Genomic DNA, 23,940 nt, shown 5'->3' with positions numbered 1-23,940 from the left:
TGCTTGTATTTTTGCAAAACCGCCACCGGTGCAAGTGGTTTCAATCAAGATCATAAATTCGCTATCAGTGGCGCTAAGCGCCATCGGTTGATTATGACACCAGCCGTGTTTAATGAGGATTAATATCGTTAGAGGTGTCCCGGAATGGAGCAGTTTTTTTTCCTCTGCAGCTTTTCTTGTAAATGTTGTCCACTTCAGTGAAGTGATTCTGTGGTAACGGTGTGGCAAAAAGAAGGAACTTCAACTTCGTTCTTTAAATACAAACAAGTTTGAGGAAGAATAGAATAGAGTCTGAATTTTGAATTATGTTTCACCGTAAACCAATTGTCGAGGGGAAACTTAGTCTATTTTCAAACACGCCAGTAACTTTAGCTCCTGTTTTTCTGCGATTCACCACTTGGAAGGAAGAAGGTTTAGACCGGCGAAAAACAAAAGGTGCCCTAAAAATAATTGTTCTGCATTGCAATAAATTAGGGTGACGCTTATCCTACATCCTAGCGTCATCCGTTTGCTGGGGTTTTATGTCAGCATTTTAAATTACTAACCTTCCTTTATTGGTAATGTTGCCAGGGTAGTCATGCAGTCTTCCAAAAATGAGCCTCTTTCATAATTTCAGAGACCGGGTTTTGGGATGGTTTTTATATAAAGTTTGGTACAGTTTGCTTGCCGGAATCTGACCGGAATATTTTAAGAACCATGTATCTATCGTTAATCCATATTAATGAAGCTAATGTCACGGAGTTGGCAGCTCTAATCCTTGCAGGTGCTTGCTGTGCAGTGCTCCTGAACAATATCTTTGAAGCTGTATGAGAAAAATAATTGTAATGGAGAGAGTGAGAGTATATCATTAATGATTGCATTATCATGTCTAAGAGTCTCAAGGGTTAAGTATATAATAAAGCTTGTTAAGCTTGTTCATGATGCGTTATGGTATAATACCCTAAGGTACACGGCTTTATTTAGTAAAATTCGAATGTAAACAGGGTGTTTTTCAACAAAAGTATAAACCAAAACAGATTAAAAATTTGTCTAATAACTGATATAATTTAATTTAGAAAAAAACTGAAAAACTATGATTACTTTTGTTCGTTATGCCTTTTTAAAGGGCATAACGAATTTTTTAAAAAGTATCCAGACGTCACCACCGTTTGACGTTTGGAACCGTGGAATGACATAAGTCAGTGAAAAAAAAAGCAAGCGTGGGTTTCTGGATAACACGTGGAGCGCAATAGACACACAAGTTGTAAATTACTCAAATAAACTGTACTCGGATTAAAAACACAAAAAAATGAGCTAAACAACTTAAGTAAATTTAATAACGACACTAAAAAGATCTATATATCCCTAAAAACATGCAAAAGCACTTAAAAAAGGAAAAAAAGTTCAATAAGTAAGCTATTGAAGTGGGAAAATAAATTACACACTTTGAAGCTTTCCCTTATCGGCCTCACCTGTCATCGGTTCGCTTTTACTCATTTTAAGTCGTTCGTTTTTCACCCTGCAGCGGATCCTTTCCATCGCGATTCTGCATTGGTACAGTGTGGCAGGCTAGCAAAGCTTCCTTAGAAATCGATTGTGAATGGAAGCGCATTTTTAGCGCAAAAAACTAAAAGATCATTTCCGGCTGGTTGACTATGGGCGTGGAAGTGAAAAAAAAACACACACAGGAAGCCCCGCATATGGAGCATGGGCGCCGAACGCTGTCAGGGTATACCGAATCGTAATATATCGCTATTCGCCTAACCACACGACGAGTATGCACGTAAATTCGCATTAAACCGTAAAATATGAGACCCACCGGTCGCTTTCTGCGTTGGTGTGGTTGCGTTCAATTCATGCATTGCTCTTTTTCCGCGCCTTTTATTTTTTGTTTTAACCCATCTGTTCGGTTCGGAACATTTGCTTCTTTTCTCACACGTTCCCGCTTTGTTTTTTTTTTTGGTTACTGCTGGCCGAGAAACAAGTACATGCAAAGCGTAGAGCGTCTAGTACAACCCCACCGTACACAGGAAGTGACTCGTTGGAAGCTGATGGCACTTTGAGCCCCGAACCCCGTGCGAACCGGGCATGGCAAAAGCAGATTGTCTCGGCTGGCAAAATGGGGTATTTTCCCTCCCCCCCTCCAATTCGGTGGGTATTATGGATGGGAAAATTTGCTTCCCTAGCGTAAACGGTACGCGCGGTGATCTTTTTCCATACCCGCACCCTGCGCACCCTGAGAGTGGGCAGTCAATTGACAATGGAAAGCATGATTTTCGCATCTCGTCCACCGGTGGCTGACAATCGTGGCTGACTGAAAAATGGTAACGAATGATAGTGTGGTTTGATGGTGGTTGGTTTGAAACGGTGTCGTGGGTTTTGGGCAGGCTAGCAGAGACACGTCATATGTAAATCACACCGGCTCACTTTAGTGTCGAGCTGATAAGACTGCACGTTTTCGTGCAAAGGGGAGTCACAAAAACGGTGTCACAAAAAAATCGGTGGTCTAGAGTAGTACTAAAACGTGCTGTTATGGTTGAAATTGAACATTACATTGGAAGTGCTTAGTGGAAGTTGGAGGTTAGAATTTGTAAGAGATGGAGAAGGTGGAAGGATGTGAAGAAAAGCATTTATAAAGCCTGCTGGACAATTTTACTGTAGCGAGTCATAGAATGACCCAATTAGCAAGAAAGATATGTACTTCTATTCATATGTGAGGAGATCTGTTACAAATTCACAATGTGTCTTGAGGAAACTGTATCTGTCCATCATCTAGAAATGCCACGCAAAAGGCTTTATGATATACATCAGAAGTCGGCTATCATCTTACCATAACTCCTTAAGAGTTGGTTTGATTAAAGATAATCGTTTAATCAAAACGTTTGAAGGGCAATCCTGAAATAGACGATCTGCTCCAATACTTTTCGCCATAATCGTCTAGACCACGAAAAGCTGGACATTTATTACTGCAGAACAGTGTTTGAACGACCTTTAGCTAAGATTCCGACCAATTGCAGCAGAGCTACTCGATAAGTCGTTAATTCATTTGTCTGATAACCGTTGAAGAATTTGAAATACTTCATATTTTGCATACACAATTTTGTGAACCGTCAAATCCAACGTCCAGATTCCAGCGCGACGGATTCCAAATTTCTTTGAGAGCTTTAGTTTCAAAGAATCCAGAAATGAACAATTGAGCTTGAAGCATATATCAACGCATAATTTAAGCAGACAAATGATACACTTAATTATGTAACTTTTTTTTTTAAATTGCAATTTAATTGTTATTAATAGGAGCTGATAAGATTTGAGACATAATGAAGAAGTACTTTTGATGTGCAAAATATAAAAGATAATAAAAAATAACAAAGAATTTAAATGCTTCAAAAACAAACGTGAATAAAAAAGAATGCTTTGCAATGTTGCATTTCACCAACAACGAATGACAAAGTCCTGAAAACTAAATATTTTCCTACTTTGAAGCCCGTGTATTAATACAAAGTGTTACAATGTAATGTTTTACGGCAGTACTCCATTGTGCTATGGCCTAGGAATAATGGATGTAGCTCAAACAAGCTGAAACATTGTTTTGCATAATCGGAAATTACAACAATGTCATTTGCAATGAATGGTCATTTGCACAGATATTCCCTTTTGTCTCTTTTTAATTACTATGTATTTTTGTAAACAATATTATATACTTAGTGTTCTCGTGTATAGTAAACTGTACTAAGTTATTTTAGCAGCACAAACAAAAATGGTGCACAGAGAAACACCTCGACCTTCCTCGGCAATCGGTAAAATGGCCGGAAGTGGTGCACCGCATTGTTGTTTGAGGATCGTTTTGTTGTTTTTTTGTTTCTTGTTTCACGACTGACATAAATTAACTGTCCCATCAAGCACACGCACATCCGCAGTGTGGCAGTGTCTTTGATTTACGAGTGCACACGAACACGGTGGAACATTTCGCCCCCCTCCCACCGAAAAAAAAAATACTGGTAAGTGCCGGGCGATGGTTCGGGGAACCTTTTTCCTCCCAGGAAAGAATCAGGCAAAAATATAAAAATCGAATATCGATTAAAAACTCACATTCGTCATGGCGGGACGGGCAATAATTTTTCCGTCGAATAATTGGTCACACAAATTTCTTTCCCCCCGTTTTGGTGAAGGGGGGACATGTCAAAAAAAAAAAAAACAAAACAAAAGGACATAGGACATTCACGTGCGCAAACGGATGAGCTGGGAACGGGTTGGTAATTTGTGCATTCATTTTGCTGTTGTGTCGTTGCTGTTCTTGCTTTGTTTCATTTATGCCACAAGTAATATGATTTATCGGGTCGGCATCCTTTGATGCCGTTTTGTGGTATAATTTATTCTGAAAGCATATTTAATAATCTTATCTTCGCTTTTTTTTTCTTCTTTTTGGGACGTTTTCGGTTTTTGGGTGCAGAGGGGGGAGGAGAAGGTTCTTATTTGTCCGCTCAACAAAGGATTTGTTCTCGAACCGCACACACACACACAAATTACGGTGGCAGGTGATTTGGAAACGAAAAACGGGGAAACATTCCATCATCAAGAATGATGACAGTTTATGCATGAAAATTCAAAAGACGCAAAGCCATCCTTTTTTTTTGCTGCCGCCGTGACGACGCGTGAGGAGGCGTCCTGCCGATCTTGGACCCAGGAGGGTTAAAAATGGTAATTTCATGTACCGAAAAACGCCACCACCGAGGTGAAGCCGAAGAACGAGCAGAGGCAGTGAAGCCAGTAGATAATATTTAACATTTACTGCAAAAATTTATCCCCCGGCCATCACCGGGGTGCTCACCAGTGGTGAGTGGTGAGACAAACAGGGTGGTGAGCTCAGGGCACAGGGTGTGTTGTAATTTTTGCAATATCTCAAGGTCTTCTGACGGTTACAGATTTTCCATCGTGCACAAGACCTCCACCCCGACAAGACATGGTCATGTACTGGGCTAGCTTCGGTGGGATGTTGAAGGGCCATGGTCCTACTTTGTATGCGATGCATTGGCGCGACAAAATTAGGAAACATAGAATACGAAATTATGAGATCCAGCAGAAGCAGCAGCAGCAGCAGCCGAACATCACGCGTTGTGGTGTTGTTGTTCTGTGTTTTACTTTTTCCGTTCAAAGAAAACTCTCCTCTCCGCCGGTTTCTGTTCCCTTCCAGCTGCTGGCCGCCGATGTAAACTAACCGTCCGTTCTCGAGCGGGTATGCTGTGGCGAAAATTGCGATACATTGCATGGCCACAAGGCATGAAACAAATTGAGCTTGTATGTGTGTTGCTGAGTTTTTTCTTGTTGTTGTTGTTGGTTTTGCTGACAAGGTTTAAAATACTGCTTTTCTACGAGCTGCGTTTGCCCTGCTCCGAGATGTAACAACTTTACGTTTATCTGCTGTATTTCGCATGTTTTGGGGAAGACGCGTAACGAGGGATTAACTGGAACTGGTACATAGAAATAGAGTGTTTTTTTTTGGGGGAAAAAAAGTAATTTTTTGAGCAAAATTTAGATTGGATGATTTCGGGATCTTCTTTATGTTTATCGAAACAAGCGCTGCAGCTCGCACATACCCACCGCGGATAAGAGCGCCGATCCCAGTAATGAGTTCCCTCCCAGAAGCGATACGATATCGCTTCCGCTTTAATCAACATTATTAATTAAAGTTAAAATATTCGTACGCGACAGAACATTGTACAACGCGCTAGGACGAGCATGAAACCATTTGTGTCATGAAGAATTCCATCCAAGAAATTTTGTAAAACCGCTGCTGCCATTGTATTTGCTCATTTGCTTTTGTTTGGTAGGTGGCGCAGCACCGCACCGGAGCAACTTTCAATTGCAAGCGTAATAAAATAATTTTCCAAAACTTTTCCAAAACTCCCCAACTCTCCGGCGCTCTTCATCCCGCCCATGATTGTCCAATTCAACCCACCGCAACGCGCACAGTGGTAACATTGAATGCGTAAAGCATCGACAGGCGACTTGGCAAAGTCGTCAAAGTTACACCCAGCTCCCAGCCCAGCGCCTGCTGCGTTTCCGCAGCATCATGTCTTGCAAGTTTGTCTACGGAATATATCAAACAAATCTGGCTTTCCAGAAGGAGCAGAGCGAAGTTAACGTTGTCCGCCTTGTCGGGCCAGGCTGAATGATGGGTTTGGTCTGTTTTTCCAGTGGGTGAAAGTTTTCCGCCGCCCGACCCAAACACACACACAATGTGGTGTGCTCCGTTACGCAAACGGGGCGCTCATTTTGCATGCAGCACGCGTGCAGATGCAAAGTACGTACGGACTTCCCCCCCAAAAAAAAAAGAGAAGAAATAAAAGATGTATCACAAAATATTAAATATTTTACACTTTGTTGTGGGGTATAACGGAAATGAAAAGAGTAAGTAAGAGCGGTTAAGCAATATTGAGAAATGACAATAAAGCTGACATTGTGTGTCATCAGTTTTTGGAAACTTTCTAAGCAATAATGTCGTTTATTTGATCTTTAATGTTTGTTTTATTGACATTTAAGATTTAATAAGTGTTGTTTTGCAATCTTGGGTAACTTAGTGCTGTTTATGCATGAAGGTTTGTTTTTGGTTATAGAACTGCTAGGACATTTATCAGCCTGAGTCAGTAAATACTTTCAAAATTTATTTCCAAATAGCTATTGCAGATGAATATTAGAATATGGATTACTACGTTTAATATACGTACGTTAGAATAGAGTAAAATAATTATAGCTAGACATTATAGCTAAGTTCGTTTGTATTTGTTAGACTGTTAGTATTTAATGGAGAAGAGCGTGTTTGGTAGTTGTATAGAATAGGTGAAATAGGATAGAATAGGATAGTTTACATAAAGATAGGGATAGCCATTAGAATAGTTAGCATAAGAAAATTAGGAATACATATTGTTACCTAGGACTAGATAGGTAGGATTTTAATATAAATAGCGGTTAAGGATTTTTCGGAGGGCATCAGAATTTATATCCGTGTAAAGGGAAACTCTGCCCGACAGTAAGCAGAAATTAATCCTAAACAAATAATAAAATCAAAGCCATACATTATAAACGAAGTTCCCTAACTTCGGCTAATATTATATTAAATGGCGACCGTGACAGGACCAGATCATCCGATTCCTTTCTCTGATCTACTCGAAATCGTGTGCGATGCTGTTGGAATCGATTCCGACCCGTGAGTGTTACGAGCTTAAGTCGATCCGTATGTAGAAGTAAATTAAGCAGAAGTCATGGCTGTTTCGGATTAATCATAAAACGGATTTGGAATCGGGTTTAGGGCAGGTTCAAAAAGTGCAAAAAAGCGTCCAAGTAGGTACGAAATAGGAAATTAACTCTGTTTCAAGGTCTGTGTAGGATAGAGGTCGACTAACAGCCAAGATAGTGGTTCGCCATTTTGGATTTCATTTGACGTTTGGTCGTCTGTGTAAGATTCCTTGCGTCTAGCCTACTTGTTTACTATATCCCGATTGATCAACACAACTACACACAAAACATTTGAATGGAAAAGGGCGTCCAAACGTCAAATCACGTGTAACGAACTTTTGGATACTTGTTAAATTGCTCTATATTACTCGACTTCTACCCTACACAGACCTTGACTCTGTTTCTATTCTAAATAATTAAACATTTCTTCAAAACATCCTCCTGCTAATCTCCGTATAAGATATCATAATATTGAATAATTTAAAGCACTAATCCCCTATGCAATATGTCCAACTTCGCTGCTAGTCCTCCTCGTCTAGTCTTAATTCCTTCTCTTGTTTTTATCAATGTTTTAACACACTGTGCTATCCAGCTGTGATAGTGAGAGCACGGGGTGACATAACTGTTTTCATAATTGATCATTTTCAATAGTTATCACGTAATTACACAATAAATCCATTACGCACAATTCCCAGAATCTGTTTACCTTTCATTACCGGTCGCTGTTTTGCGATTGATTGCAGTGTGGTAGGAATGTTGTATCAACCGTACGCACAATGCGCGGACAAGTTTCCTACATTTTCCACGTCGGATTCCTTGGTCAGCTTCACCAGACACACGCACACACACACACACCCACAATCCGACACATTTCTCGAATGACATTGGCAAAGCGGATGAAACATTCCTCTTGGCTTGGACAAACAATATGCCCCGTCCGGCAGAGGATAATTAATGCAACGTCGGTCGGTCTTTGCATTTGCATAATTAAAGGTGTCCGTGTCCCGGGATCCCGTCTTATGATCAAAGAAAATGGCGCAAACTATTTGTGGAGCGACTGTTTGGAGTTTGCATACGCGTGTGGAGGGGGTGGTTGTTTGGGTTTGGCCACGGCAAGGGTACGCGAGCGAATTCATAACACGAAGCTATTTGAAGGTGTTGTGCGTGTAGGTACACGAAACAATTGGAGGCAAATACTGCAATCCGAGCGATAATACAACTATCTCGGCTATTTCGAAGCAGATCTCGATTGTTGAGGATTGCTCGATACTAAACTAATGCAGTATAATTATTTCGAACTGTCTGTGTGGCTGTGGTTAGACAAGATGGTGATGGTGTCAAAGAAGGCATTGGAGTTTGCTCCTTGGAGCAGTATGTGAAAACCGAACGGTACCGTTTGATTCGCAAATCTTAGTGTAATCTTCATTTCCGGTAAAAGGGATTACGCAATCGATACCCATTCATTCCACTGGCAACGGAAGGCGTCGAGCGTATACGAGGGACCCCAGTTGGCACGGGGTTGACAAGATCGTTGGAAAAATTGCGTCCAATTCCAAACCACTCACCGTAATCGCACGGATGTCTTCCAAATCCTTTCGAAACAAATGGCACGTTCTGCATGAGATCAGTGTGTGTTCAGTTGCCGAAGGGCTACCCGGCCCGGGGCACATGATTCACGAGAACTATATACGTCGAACGGAAGGTGTACTGTCGTCCTCCGGCTGAAGTCCTCCTCGGTTCCGTTTCCTTACCGTCCCGAAAAATCTCGCTTCCGTTCCGTGTCTGATTCCGTAGGCTGATGGCTGAATTGGCATTACACACGACCCACACGGGGTTTGGGGCTTGGGGAACCGGTGAATGTGTAAATTATGTGTTTTATGCCGTCGTTTATTCGTTTCCGGCAATAAAACCACATAAAATTATACTTTTTATCTACGGATTGCTGGCTCTACCTGACAAACCTCTCGGTGGGACTGGTGCTTCTTGTTCTTCGCAATCTCTCATCATTGCCTTGCCCGGTTCGGGGAAGGAAGATGATGGCAGGGACACCGAGTGGTTTGGTATGCTGCAAATTATTCCACGCTAGTAACCGGACCAACTGGGTGAAATCTTGCTGCCAGATGGTGAGACGAATGAGTTTTCGACCCATCCCTTAAGTACCGCAAGCATTCAGGTAAATGAAGTATCGTTACCGGCCAGTGGAAGTGGAAGTGGAAGTGGAAGATTCAAGATTCCTTACTTGAGTATTGGATATCTTCACCGTGTTTGGAATTGATAGGAGAGTTAAAACTTTGCTTAGTAATTTCGGGAAATATTTCATAAAGTTTGGAAGTAGTCAACACAAAATTTTCTCTCTCTCTTCTTGGCGTAATGACATTGTACTTATTTTACCACGTAGCCGGGATAGTTAATCCTTGCTACGGGAGATTGATCCGGATGCGATTTTGGCCCGGTCCGTTCTTGTGAAGACCGGCGGCACTATCATTGTGCTATCGGACCACTCCGAAAATTAATAACATATAATTATTAAACTAATTTCCTCCCTTCTTTAGGGAATTTCGTAAGCATATTTGAAGACTAATAGAGTCATGAATATTTGATCATAAATTACTTTTACTTCATAAGTACTTTTCACCGTACTTAAATGTATTCGTAGAAGTACTTATATGAAGGATTTTTGAAAATATGATAAGTTGTCGAAGGTTAAAGTGTAAACTCTTTCCATTCGTTATTTTTATGTGTTTAAAACACTGTTTTCTCAAACAAGTGTTTTTTAGTCAGAACTTTTTAAAAACCTCACGAATCGATTTACATAAAATTAAAATTAATTTAGGACTTCATTGCAGCATTAACTTTCACATGAAAAGTGATTTTTTTTATTAATTCGACTCTATAAAGCTAAACAAATTGTAAATTAATTTTTCTTACTTCAATAGTTTTTCCCTTCTCTCGCAAAGAGTCATTTTCACAGTCTAGTTCAGTAGGAATTGAAAAAAATATAATTTCAGGAATTTCAGGATTTATAATTCCTTCATTTGTTATCTTCTTAAAACATATTCGAAAACTGAATTGAAAATTAATAAATCCATACTTAATCTTATCAAAACTTAGAGAATTCAAAATTATAGCATGATTTCCCAACAAAATATAATAATGTTAAACTTACTTGTTATTTGTTTTATTTAATTACGTTTAAATGACAACACACATACACCTTCCAGAATTTTCGATAATAGTTTTCATTTTATTTTCCAGTTTTTTTTTTGTACAAAATGACAATTATGTTTTCCATGTTTGGTTTCAAGTTTTATTCTATTTTATTTCGTTTTGGTTGTTGTTTTTTTTAATCTTTCGTTTGGCTGTCCCATAGATCATTGGTTTGTCGAACACAAGGTACGGAACACAATACGTAGCTAAAAGGGAATTATGGGCATTATGGACAAACAAATTTGGCTGGTTTAGTTTCGGTAGCTGTGAAGAATAATTTCGCTCAATAATGTATAATACCGCGTTACCTGAAACCGGTACCAAGAGTTATGTTATTGCGCGTTCACTGTTCCCTTCACTTCTTCTGCTCAGTTCTTTCGTCTGGTTTTGTGTGTGTTCGCCGTTTAATGTAATGTAAGTGCTGCATATTTTACGACTCAAAACTAATACGACACGATCAGCCAACGAAGGCAAACACATTGATACGGTAGAATGGAACTTAAAGTTCAAGGACCATGCCCTTTGAGGACGATTCGAAACTAGCCACCAGATTGGCAACGTTTTTCTTTTCTTTTATATCTACGCATTGGTTTCTTTTTTTCTCTTGGGTTCGCTCGTTTTTCTTCCGCTCATCTTTGAGCTTAATTGTTATTTACGTTACAGTATCGCTTTTAGTGTTAGTTTGGCTTTTGTTTGTTTTCCCCCCTCCCCCCCCCCCCTCCCTCCGTCTCCTCGCTTCTTGTATTTTTAACCGCGTGTCGCGGTTCATGTGCCGTTCCTTTTATGTACAAATTTTGTTTTCTTTTACTGCCGGGTTCAGTGTGAAATATTTTAACAATTTTTTCCCCCACCGCTGGAGCACACGTGTGTTAACTTGTTCATGGACTCTGGACTCTAAGAAATGGGGGGTTTAGAAACGTTCTGTCCGATAGGTTAGAGGATAGAGGATGTGAAACGATGGCGTGTGTTCATTACACGGCAGAGGAATGTTTGTTGCAACAAGCACTTTTCCTAAGCTTTTGTTGCATAGTAAAGTAGGAGAAAAAGTGGCTTCATGTTTGACAATAGTTTGGCTTTCGCACGTGGATACAAACTTACCCGCCTAGATGATGAAATAGTGACAGATTTATACTACAGAATGATGGAACCGATAGCGTTAAATGACAACAACAATCTTACATGGTGGCATGTACAAAGAGAGACTAGGCTTACCTGATACTAGACTAGGTATATATAGGCCCAGCAGCGAAGGCCGACGCCATTAGTTAGGATAGGAAAGATACCGTGTGATCGTTAAGGGATAGTTTACAGTGTTAGCAAGCATTTAAATTAGCCGTTTTGTATAAGTTGTTTTGTGCCTCTTCTTTACGCCAGAAGAAGCGTTTATGTTGTGCTAAGCCATTTTGCCCTAGCCGTTGTGTTCGTTCGTAAGGGGGGTGGCACCAGATATTTTGCGTTTGTAAAAGAGAGTCCATTGCACCATTTGTGTAAAGTGGTATTTTTTTAAAGTCGCTCATTTTCCTTCCTCACTGTGAGGAAAATCATGCATCATCAGTTGTACCGTGCCGTGTTTCGGTGTGCAAGTGTATCACTATGTTAACAAAAACCGATCATACACTTTACGCGTCCATTCTCATTTTTCTCTCTTTATTCCTGTCTTTCATTTTGTTTTGTTTTTCATCAATCATTGTTATTACGGTTTGTCGCCCATTATCCCTAGTACCTAATTCCCTAAATGGTTTCTGGTTGTTTTTGATGTTTGATCTTACATGCGAAACTAGTTTTGTTTGGTTTTTGTTTTGTTTTTTTTTTCTTTACACAACAACGACGACATGTGAACAGAAACCACCACCGCTTTTGCGTAGAAGTAATGTAACCAATATTAACGTAATCTTAGCTGTGTTGTTTTGCAATACGTGTTTGTTTTGGCTAATATGTACAGGGGTATGTATTTTTTTTAATGTCAGTGTGTGTTTGTGTGTTTTGGTGTGGATATCGGCACATTTCAATAGCAACACTCATCCAGCAGCATACAAAAAATGCGAAACAAACGTTTTCACCCATGCGAGTGTTCCAATTTTCTTCATAATCGTACACAAAAGAAAAACGTAACGTAAGAACTACAATTTAAGCACCATTTTATCTTTGCTCAAACATTTACTTGTTTTTTCTTATCTCTTTCCCATTCCATCCTTTACTCTGTTGTGTGCTGTGTTTCATAAAAGTTCCGGTTTTTTGGTAAATATATTTCGCTCAAAAAATTTGCTCCTTTTAGGTCCATTTTTCCAGCTCGTCAGGTTTATCGCGTATCGTTACTTAATGTTTCTTGTTTTTCTTTTGTTTTGAAATATTATTACCTGTCCATGTTTTATTTTTTTGGTTTTGATCCTGTGGAGAAACTCCACAGCGCGTAGCGTTTAGCATTTGACTTCGTTATCATACATCATGAGATGGTTCAACGTGGTTCTGGTTCGGATGTTTTATAGCTCGATCGTTTCGCATGTTGCGTTTGTGCGTGTTGCATTGCACCTGTGAATCGTGCACTTCGAAATTGTATCGTTGCAGTTGGCGTTAAGAAGACATGCCGATTAGAGAGCGCAACTTGATGAAAGTTTTTGGAAGCGAAAGGTGACAGACAGACAGTGAGGTAAGGGCAGCTGAGAGCTGCGTCGAAGTGGGGAATCATTTTGGAGGACGTGTGAATATATTTTGGGAGCTTTGAAACTTCTGTGCAGTCAACAGTTGGAAGCTCTCGTGTCTGACGAGCTAGTGTTTCTTGAAATGCTTCTTTTTTTATAGGAGCACTAAAGTATTTAGAGAAGAGTTCTGAAACGCTGTAGTTTCTTAGAAAAGTTCTTGTTTACGTGTTTTTAAAACAATTTTTTTAAAGCAATTTGATAGATTTCCATGAAGAATTAAATTAGGATTGCTGGGTTTGATCACCTTTTTTTCGGCATTCGGTTCAGATAGCTTTTTAAAAAAAGATAGAAGATCTTTAAGATTATGAAATGAACAACTGAAAATCATATCAAACGAAGAGCAAAATAGATTGACGAACGAGTATTGAATGTTATCACTAATGGGCTTACTATAGAAAATAATAAGGACCGTCGATGAGTGCGCCCATTGCGGCAACAATGCACAGAAAGCTGCTCAATGCAGCGAGGAACGCTCTGGGAAGCGCTTCCCGGCCCGCGCTGCTTCCCGTGCCGAAGATGGGAAAGTGAATCTCTTCCGGCTCCATCAGCTCCTCGTCATCGTCCAACCCATTGCCGGGCACCGTGTTGATGGTGTTGGTGTTGATCTTGTACCCCGTGCCGCCCCCATTAACCGTCGTTCCCGAGCCGGACGACGAGGACGAGGAGGAGGAGGATAGGGAAAAGGGGCTACCGAACGTTCCGGACCCGGCGCCGGAAGCGGATGCACCCGCCGAGGACCCCATCTGCTTGTGTTTGAGCGTGTAGTTGACTTTGAACACGGCCTCGGCCACGCCGCCCGGCGAGGAAACGATGAAGTAGAACGTGCGCGGTACCTTCTCGTGCATGTGCACGTAGGTTAGACGTGCCTCCTTGCAGAACGGTGTCGGCAAATCCTGGCAAGAAAGTGCAGAAGCGGAAGCCATACTCATCAGCGGAATGCATTTTTGGCATGGGGGGCAGAAATGGAGTTGATTTGCAAAGCTTCACGTCCACCGCTGATGCGGTCACGTTCGCAATCAACCGAAAGTGAATTCGAGATTTTGGGGGATTGTTAAGAGATTGTTCAGCGGCAAAACGATTGTTCCAAACGAAAAGTTGGAAGTTTTGTTAATGGAGCGAGTGAAGATTAAAATAAATACTAAGCAGTTAAATGTTACGCTACTTACGATGAAACCATACGCAAGCACGTCCGTTCCGTACTGGTTGCCGGGTGTGTAGACACGATCGCCATGTAGCCAGCGGGCTGCGTACGCCGGAGGATTGGCACAGAATTCCACCGACAGGTGCAGTGGCGATCCGGGATACGCAACGGGTGTCGTATTACGCGCATTCACGCTTGGGGCTCCTGCAATGAAAAAAGGATGTATACAGATGATAAGCTAGCATTTAAATGTACTCAACTAAAACTCAAACACTCAAACTTTGTAATCTTTAAAGCTGATTGTCGTTAACGTTAAAATATTCCATTTCTTTCCCAGCGGTCCATTCCATTCCGGTGACACTCTTAAATAAAGCGTGATGTACTGCAACATTCACCCAGCAAAAATAATGACTTCCATTAAACTCGACGACCCTCTTGGGGTGTATTAAAAAGTGTGGTCAAACTCCTTCCTCCCCCGAAGCAGCTCGAACGAAACAAATTTAAAACAAACGTTCCCTTTTTTTTGGTTATGTTTATCAAAATAACCTTTCGCTGATAGAGATGGCCAGGCGAGAGATATTTGAGTTCGGGCACCGGGACCTTTCATGAATCATTTTCGGCAAAATGAGACCGTCCTGCGTCCGTCATGCTGTTATCGGGGGGTTTTATCCGAATGGAATGTGTTGGACGAGCTGCTAGCAGATTTGCGATAACAACAAAACAATATCTAAAAATATTTATGATCAAGAAGAGAGACTTATTGTCAATTTTGAAATGCCTCGAAAAAAAAAACAACCCCTAACCAAACTAGCATCATTAGCAGGGTTAATGGTTATATGAATTGTTTCTCGAATATTCCGTACCGCAGTTTTCAAGTTGTGAGTTCAATTTTACATTAAAAGTGTGCCGACTGCACCCTAACAAATAAAAAAAACACAGAAACATAACGGTGGGAAATGTAGAAAACCACTCGTCGGTCAACCAAAGCTGTCAAATTCATTTATTCAACAACGATCATAAATATTCAATTTCGCGTTCGGTTTGACACGGTGGTAAACCGCGGTTTTGCTGAGTGCCGAGTGTGCAACAAAAAACAGTGAAAGTGTATACTGAATTACAAAAAAAAAAAAAAAAACGCACATACAAAACGATACCAACGACCGGAACATTTGCCACCTGCCATATGCCGTGCTGCAAATTTAATGATTGTATTGAGTAGCATGTTGTACTGGAGGGGTTTATAAGTCAACGGCAACGAACTGCCGGGGATGAAAACGGTATGAAATTCTTATGTGACACGATCCGTGCCTGGTGAGTGGTTTCGTTTTGAAAGTTTAATACAAAAGGTCCAGTCGATTTCCTTAGCCACCGTCGGAGCGAAACGTGTACTAGCGATAGAACTGAGTATTTTGCCATTGAGAGATGGCTTGCCTGTCCTAGACGGGGTATGACTGAAAACATAAATTTTCGTGAAAACTATATTCCAATGCAGTTTTATCCAGCAAACTCCCAACAAAAAAAAAAGAACGAGGGATAAGAATTTATGGTAAAAGGCAAATATATCATGTGTCAAACGTGGCGAGTGACAGGACCAACCAAACATCATCGCACGCATCAGCTTCTAGCACCCACTAGAATGGCAGCATGGATGGATGCCGGCACACACACTCAACAGCAGCACCGAAAAATGTGTTAAAGCAAACACTTTCGCAAGCAACGATTCGATTTGTCAAATTTGCTCAAATAGTCTGTTTGCTCGCTAGCTGGCAGCATTGCATGAAAGCACACGGTGTACAATCACGTGTTTGAACATTCACCTTCTGCTGCGACATCTAAAATGCAATGGTGGCCGGAGAGTTCAACCAATATGCGGAATGGGGGTGAAACCAAAAAACAAAAAATGGTTCACAGCCGGGAAAGAAATCCCACCACATTAACGGTGAAATGAAATTGTCTGCTTTTAGCGTGGCCACAATACGTTAAACAATAGGTGTGTGTGTCCCTCCCCCCGCCGTTTCGAGTGTCGAACCATTGCCCAGAGTGCGTGTGTATGTATGTTGCACTGGGCTGCTGCCCGATGATTTATGTGGCCATTTTTACTTTTTTGGCTTTGGCTTTGTTGCATTTGTTGATTCAATTTTCTCTTTCGCTGTTGACTTTGCTGCGTGGAATGGAAATTGAATTTCGCAACAAAAGGCTACGCACTATCCGAACGGGACTAGGTTTGGTGACAACATCATGGCCGCTAGAACAAAAGCCCATATTGAGCATGTGCGTGTGTGTGTGTTGTATTTATTTTAATCTTTATTTTATTTGACAAGCTTCGACCATTAAAGCTTTGAAAGGTATAATAGAATTGGCATTTATTTGGTTTCATCCATCGCCGTATTGTTTCTAGCTCGTCTCTATTTCTGTTAACACTTTTTGTTTGGGGTAAATATACTATGACATATTCCGTTTTTTGCTAGGGTTTTGTTTGTTATGTGTGTTGAATAGCATCGTAGCACATTTTAAAAAAAAACTTAGATATTTATACGCTAACAAATGGCGATTTACGTAGGGGTAATGTACAGATAGGTGACTGTCCTTTTAAAATAGTATAGTTCAATAGTTCAATTTTAGTATACGGGCTATACTATTTCAGTATGCGGAGTTTACTATTTTACTATACGGGGTATACTATTTTAGTATACTGGCTACTACTACTTACTACATTTAGTAGACAGTTTTAGTATATCGGATATACTATTTTAGTATACCAGGTATACTATTTTAGTATACTTGATATAGTATTTTAGTATACGGTGTGTATTAGTTTAGTACATAGGTGGCAAAAAATACTAAATTAGTATTTTTAAGTATATAAGGGAACTCTAAATTAGTATTCCCCAAGCCAGATGACCCATACTAATTCAGATGGGAATCTCTCTTAGACTTTATTTTATATGCTAAATTGTATACTACAATATTGGTATACTGGTATAGGTTACTATACGCTACTATAGGTTTACGCAAACTATACTACTACGCTAGGTTAAAGTTAAATAATTACCAGTTCTACAAGGATCCTTGAATCAGTGCTACAGTCAACGATCAAAGCATAAATCTGTTGTACTAGGCATATACTAATTTAGTAAGACGTATACCAAAAATTTAATACTATCGGCACGCTTTTTAAGTATACTCGAAATATGCCATTTAGTACTCTCTGTACTACTTTAGTAGGCGGGAATATACTAAGTTAGTACGCAGCATTCTAGTAATATATTAATTTATTACACGGGTGGCAGGAAAACACCTAATTAGTATTTTTAAGTATATATGGGAATAGTTAATTAGTATTCTCCTTACCGGATGAACCATATTAGTTTGGGTACCCTAACCCATACTGTTTCATGAGCAGCATACTGATGAGACCTCCTATGAGAAATACGATGACAATAGATCGATTGAAGCAGGAGGTCGATAGATAGATGATGAATAGATGATCGAGATCGCTAGCTAAGACGTTTACGCTTTCGCTTAATACATTTAATCGCTTTTCAAAAACCGTTAAAGATTGTAATCGTATTAGAAAGACGTTCGTTTGTACAGCGCGGAAATAATTCTTTATCCCTGCCGTACAACAGCACAGTAACCGCCCGTACACGGCTAAACAAACGGTTGACACAGTTTGAATGCAGTTTGTGATTTGTAACCGCAAAACTAATTTACCACGAAGCGTGTTACAGCGTTGAGGTCCACGGCGGCCCGGCATGCTTGGTAGTAAATAAATGCGAACCATCGTGTGCCGTTCGTGTGTTTGCAAACGCACCCATCGGAACCGTACGGAAAATCGGACACTTTGCACTGGCGCTGCCACATGTGTGAGCACAGCGAGGCGCACATCCTGTTGAACATTTGCCCACATTTCCCACACTCTACTGCTCACACACACAATCTCACGGGTATGTGCGCGCCCGCAAGGTGACGGCTGGTGAAACATTCACTCGGTTGTCAGCGCCAGCAGCGAGTGTCCTTTCGATTGTGGGCGACGGCACCGGAAATCCGGCTGCGAAGCAAATGCCATAATGCTGGACGCATCCCAAAGCCATTCCGTGTTGCAACGGAAAAGGAATTGCCACAACGTAAACAACGCGGTTTTGCAATAGCAAGCGTGGCCCTCCAACCCACGCCGCCCGGCTTTGGATGCGCATTGGAGCTCAAAATTTTGCAGCTCTTGGTTGGCAACACCGTTAACGCTGGTAACGCGTTTCGTTTTGTTTGGGTAAGGTTTTTGGAAGTTGTAAAGCGGAGTTTCAATTATCGTAATGGCGTGAGATTGAATGCGATTGAAAGCGGAACATTTTACGCGACACTTTTGCGCGAGTTTTTCTGTGCTAAACTGTGGACGTTCGCGCGGACACAAGACACGGTGGAACATCGTGCGCAAAACAATCGTATCTTAATGGGATGAAGCAGAAGTTTAAATGGTTTCGCTAAGACTATTTCCGCCTGCGTTGCCGCACATGTGCACGAAACTTATCAGCTTGCTTGGATGGTTTATAGACATTTTATGGTAAAACCGATCGAGTAATGTACAATCAATTTTTATTTCTTTAGATTCACCGAATCGAAGTTGGCCAGATTGCAATTATCGATTGGGCTCGATTTAATTGAACGAAAATAACTAACTGTTATAAATAAGAATTTGGACAGTTTAATTTAATTTCGCGCAGTGCGAAGCATGAGAAACTTTTGTGAAAAACTGGAAAAATCGTCATAGAAGAAAAAAGGAGGGCGAAATAAATGTTTGCTTCCTTTTTCAAGGCTCTGTAAGCACGAAAGAACAATTTTTGAGTCAGATAGTCAATTATTACCCTGAACAGAAGTAAAAAAATCCTTCTCTAAAGACAACATTCGTATCGTTGCCATCACAAGACCCATCACGAATCGGTTAAAAAATAGAACGTTCCTTTTTGCCAGAAATATGTGCCATTGATTGCAAATTATTGTCGTTCTTTTTAAATTATCATTCGCCCCGTCAAACTGCCGGCGTTTGACATTTTGACTCGGATGGATCGGCAGCCGTGGAGGTTGTGTTTTTTTTATGATCCATCAAATTACGACCCGTCCAAGCCGTTCCGCGCGTTTATGGCGGCCCGGATGAATTGAAGTAATTTGGTGCTGAATAATTGAAGCATTAATTTTTGAAGACGAAGACGTACCGTACCCGTACGTGAGCGCGGCCACTGTTTGTCTGTGGCAGCAGATTTGTTGGAAGCAGGCACAGCTCATTGATTAGCAGCAAACTTTCCAATCAATTGCCTATAAACGCCCGCATTAATCAAGCCAGGACAGGACAAATTGTATTAATATTGCAGCAAATTGTTCGCGATTGATGGTGGGTCGGTTGATTCTGGCGGTACTTAGAATTGTGTATGAATAAAATATTGGTCGGAAAATCTGTACACCCCGTGCGGTTCGTATTAGAAATGACTGCAGACTGATGTGCCTCTAGCGGAGGAATAATGGGTCCCATTAGGAAAAATGAACCTACCTTTAACAGCGATTGAAACGGTTTGCAGCACTTCAAGCTTTTTGCGATTGTTTGAGTTCTGGCCAACGCATTTGTACGTTCCGGCGTCCTGATAGACGACATCCTTCAGGGAAAACTGTCCCGTAGGAGTGTAGATGCCCGCTCCGAGTCCTTTTAGCCGGGCCGTAAGCGGATCCAAATGTGACCAACAGCCGAGTGAACCTTGGGGAGTGGATTTGAAGTGGAGTAATGTTATTTCACACGCGGACAGTTGGATCGGTTGTGTCTACAAACCTTGGGGGCACTGCAGCGTAACTGACCCACCAAGCTCCACTTCCATTTGGCCTCCCTTGAAGGAATTGGTACCGGTTTGGTCCGTTCCGGAGGTGCCTGTTGTGGCCGGTCCGGTGGATGAACCACCCGGCAAGGTGCCTCCCGCTGTTGCCAATGAAACAGAGGACGAGGAAGACGACGAAGACGATGAGGAAGACGGTGACATTGGAAGATCCTGCTCGACTGGTTCGGATGTTACGTCCACTGGTTCATCTATCAGGCAAAAAAATGAATGTGTTAAGTATTTAAGTAGAAATTTAGTCACTCAAAAACTAAGTCTAGTTAAGGTTTGATATGAATAGTGAATGAAGTGAAGTTGATGAATCAGGACGAATGATTAACAGGAGGATCTTGATCAAAAAAGAAATGATGACAGATTGATAACTGATAACTCCTGCTAAATTATTTAGGATACTGATACAATAGTATATTTAGTAGTGTTCGATCCCGATTAATCAGACGTTTGGGCAAGCGTCTGACGTGAGAACATTAATTGGGTCATGAGCGAACGTGACATTGGAAGTGTCCAGTGAGATCCCCAAAAGCACATGGAAATAAAAATGAGATCCTCACCAGAGGATATAAAAGGAGCCTAAATTTGTGGCTTAACCTCTCTCTTTGTTCTTACACCTCTTGATCTTCAGAAAAGACAAGAAACCCCATTTGTGAACCCCAACGGCTCTTATCAGAGCCAATAATCTTTTAAAAGATATAAAATTCGACAAACGCCAAAAAACACAACGTAGAATATCCCCCGGATGGAACAAGTAGTATAATAATAGTGGTAGTAGTATTTAGTAGTATAATAGTATATTTAGTTTGACCGAGTACACCTGGGATAAGGTGACCTTTCACCGGTTGGAGAAGGAAATGTCTTCAAACGAATATGAATTGTACAATAGATTAAGTTACTCTTAGTTGTAAGCAATACGGCCTGGCCGTTCCTGAATAAATTAAAAAAAAAAGTATATTTAGTTTAACATTAAAGGGCGGGTCTGAGCTATTTAAGCTCAGCTGTTTAAAAATTATTTTGAAGACTAATATTTATTTTTCGTTTTCGAATAACTAATAAGAATTCTTATAGATATAGCTGGGAACTCCATTTCTTAGCAGAACGTTCGGAACTATGTTCGAAGACTTTCTGCTGAATATACTTCAACGTTGAGTTTCTACACGAGTTTGAGGTACATCCTCTAACTGTTCCTTCTACTCGCTTAACGCTTTCAGACCCAATTTCCGATCGCTCTGTTTGAGTAAACTGCATCCGAACCAGTACAGATTCATTCCAGTAACGCTCATCACCACTGCACGGTTGCACAGGGGCAATGGAAAATCTGGACGACAAATTGCTGCTTAATAGAAACGGGTTTAATTTATGGCGAGAGAATGATTTGTAGCGATTGCAAATGCATTGCACATGCAACTCCATTTGTCACACCATTTCGACCCGGTTGCCGATGGTGAATCGAATCGAGCAATCCATTAGCAAGGCTATTAGTTTTGCGAGTGTCGTGGGAAATAAGAATTAGTTGTAGATTGATTTTTAAATGAGTTGGGTTGAGAAAGAAGCAAACGGAATGTATTTTTTCTTCTTGCCTTTCTACGATAACCAGAGATTCAAAATTGTGAACTTAGTAGATTGTAAAAATTGAATATGAAAAATAAACCTTTAAACTAGTATTAAAAACAATGTGAAATAATACAGTAACACTCTTTAATAGAAAGAAACTATATTATCATCATCATCACTTCTTTCTGTGCAATCGAAACAAAAAAGGAACATACAATCGTACAAGCAAAGTGGAAATAGTAACGAAAATACACCACAAATGGAACGAACAGCACGAACACAAAAACTACGTGTCGGGAAAAAGGGATGAAATATTCTGCTACTCACATCGCACGCTGAGATAATATCCGATGCTCGAGTACTGGAAATTGAGATGCCTCGAGGTGCACTTGTACCAGCCCGAATGTTCCCGCCGGATCGAGCTAAAGTTGAGAAATCCATCGCCCGTTTGCGGTACCGGTGGATCACCGTCATCCTTCTGCCACAGGGGCGTGCTCGGTGGGTTCGAATCGACATCGCACTTGAGCGAAACTTCAATGCCCTCCCGAAGCGGATACCCAAACCCGGGCGTCCGCGTGATGGCGAACGATGGAGTGTCTGCAATTTGGAGGCGAACAAGAAAGAAAAAAAAACAACCCACCCGGACCCGTTTTTGAGAATGGGAAAAAGGGAAAGAAAAAGTTTTTTGCCCCACTGCAGGAAAATTGCATGCTTGCAGCATCAAACGAAACCCCCCCCCCCCCCCCCCCTCGAACGGGGTTTGAGGGTGGTCGGTTCGGGGGGCTATGGGGGCTAATGAAAAATTCCACTCACACTGCACATCGAGCAGAATCGATGCGTTTTGGCGCACTTTCAGCGTCGGGTGTTCCATGATGCAGAGGATGCGGGCGTTATGATGCACCCGGAAGACGGCCGGCAGCTTCACCTCCGATATGGCACCGGCGTTGATCTTGTACGGTTCCTTTTCCTGCAAAAGTTGGGCAAAGTGAAACGAAACATTGATGCTTGTCGGGTTTTGTTCTTCTAGGCGGGGTAGAAACAACGCGATAGCGATACGGTGTCGAACAAGTGAAATTGAAAATATGTCCTCTCCTTCTCCCAACCTGGAGGTTCTTCTCCGTACCGGCTAATTTCCATTTCATCCATCATGCACGACACGGTACGACTTAATTCTCGAGTCTCGTTTTTAAGCCTACATTCTCTCTCTCTCCCTTAGCAAAACGACAACACACGGTACACGTCGGTGTGTCGGGGGGGTTTTTCCCACCGGGAATGCCGGGTCTTACCTTATCCTTCTTGATCTCCTGCAGCTCCAGCACTTCGCTGGATATTTTCTGTGCATGCCGGTCGATGCCCGGGCTCAGCAGCACCTCCCAGGTGAGCGTCGGTTTGGGGTTGCCACCCTCGCTTACGCAGGCAAGCGCCAGCTCGGAGTTTTCCTTCACCGGGATGAACATGTTGCCCGCATCGAGCCGCCGGGAATCGATCAGAAGGTACGGCTCCTTCGGTGGATCTGCAACAATGATAGTTACGGGAAAGTACGTCAGCTGCCCGTGATTGAAGTGTCCCTGGTGCAAAGAAATACGGACCGGTGTCGTAGGCGTTGCCACCGGTAGGGACGGTAGGGAATGGGTGGAAGGAATGCTAAATTTATGTTTCCATTGGTGACTTTGAAGCGGTGGAAAACGGGAGAACCGAAGGGGCACTGTATCAAGCAGGGGATAAACCGGGTCGACAAAGTTTGCCTGTCTCTGATTGATAGCAAAGATAGATTGTTTGTACGGTATTTGCTCATCGAGTTTGGGACCAATATCTCTACATCAAATGGATAGTTGCGTCAAGGCAAACATTCCAAGCTCGCGTTTCGCAGGATCTTCCGCAATGCTCTATCGGTTGGTAGCTATGCAATAACTTTCCCCAAAAAGAATTGAATCGCTCGTCGGTACAGTTTGAGCATGTCGTTAGGGCGTCTTTTAAAGCTTTTATCTCTGTACAATAATTGTCATGTCTATTTTGGGTGAAGAAGTGGGATGATGTAAACTTAACACGAATAAAATCTTCAAGTTTTTCATTTAATTATTGCCATGAAGCTCCAGGAATTCCAGGAATAGCTGAACGAAATCAATTTAAGAACGAATATTGAAGTTATAACCCAGAATGTAAGCTCATATCTAAGAGATGTCTTGATTCTTGAAGCCTCGAATTGAAATAAGACTTTTTTCCAAAATGTTGCATACTAGATGTGCCTGTACTAAATGAC

At 41.3% G+C, this 23,940-nt stretch overlaps 1 protein-coding gene across 1 annotated transcript in view; it reads right to left on the bottom strand.

Moving 5' to 3' along the window:
• Positions 1–13,348: 13,348 nt before the first annotated feature.
• The window catches only part of LOC128307023 (uncharacterized), a 41,800-nt gene continuing 31,208 nt past the window's right edge, over positions 13,349–23,940 (bottom strand). Inside the window, exons 3-9 of the mRNA XM_053044735.1 lie at positions 22,967–23,193; positions 22,494–22,647; positions 22,008–22,277; positions 20,072–20,323; positions 19,799–19,999; positions 14,285–14,463; positions 13,349–14,011 (exon numbers count right to left, since the gene is read on the bottom strand). Of these exons, the coding sequence (XP_052900695.1) occupies positions 13,508–14,011; positions 14,285–14,463; positions 19,799–19,999; positions 20,072–20,323; positions 22,008–22,277; positions 22,494–22,647; positions 22,967–23,193 (1,787 nt within the window). The 3' untranslated portion in view covers positions 13,349–13,507. The remainder of the gene's footprint in view (positions 14,012–14,284; positions 14,464–19,798; positions 20,000–20,071; positions 20,324–22,007; positions 22,278–22,493; positions 22,648–22,966; positions 23,194–23,940) is intronic.

This window comes from Anopheles moucheti, chromosome 2 (genome assembly GCF_943734755.1).
Source record: "Anopheles moucheti chromosome 2, idAnoMoucSN_F20_07, whole genome shotgun sequence".
Taxonomy (NCBI): domain Eukaryota; kingdom Metazoa; phylum Arthropoda; class Insecta; order Diptera; family Culicidae; genus Anopheles; species Anopheles moucheti.
Note: the sequence above shows the minus strand (reverse complement) of the source record. Positions and strands in the feature narration are given on the sequence as shown.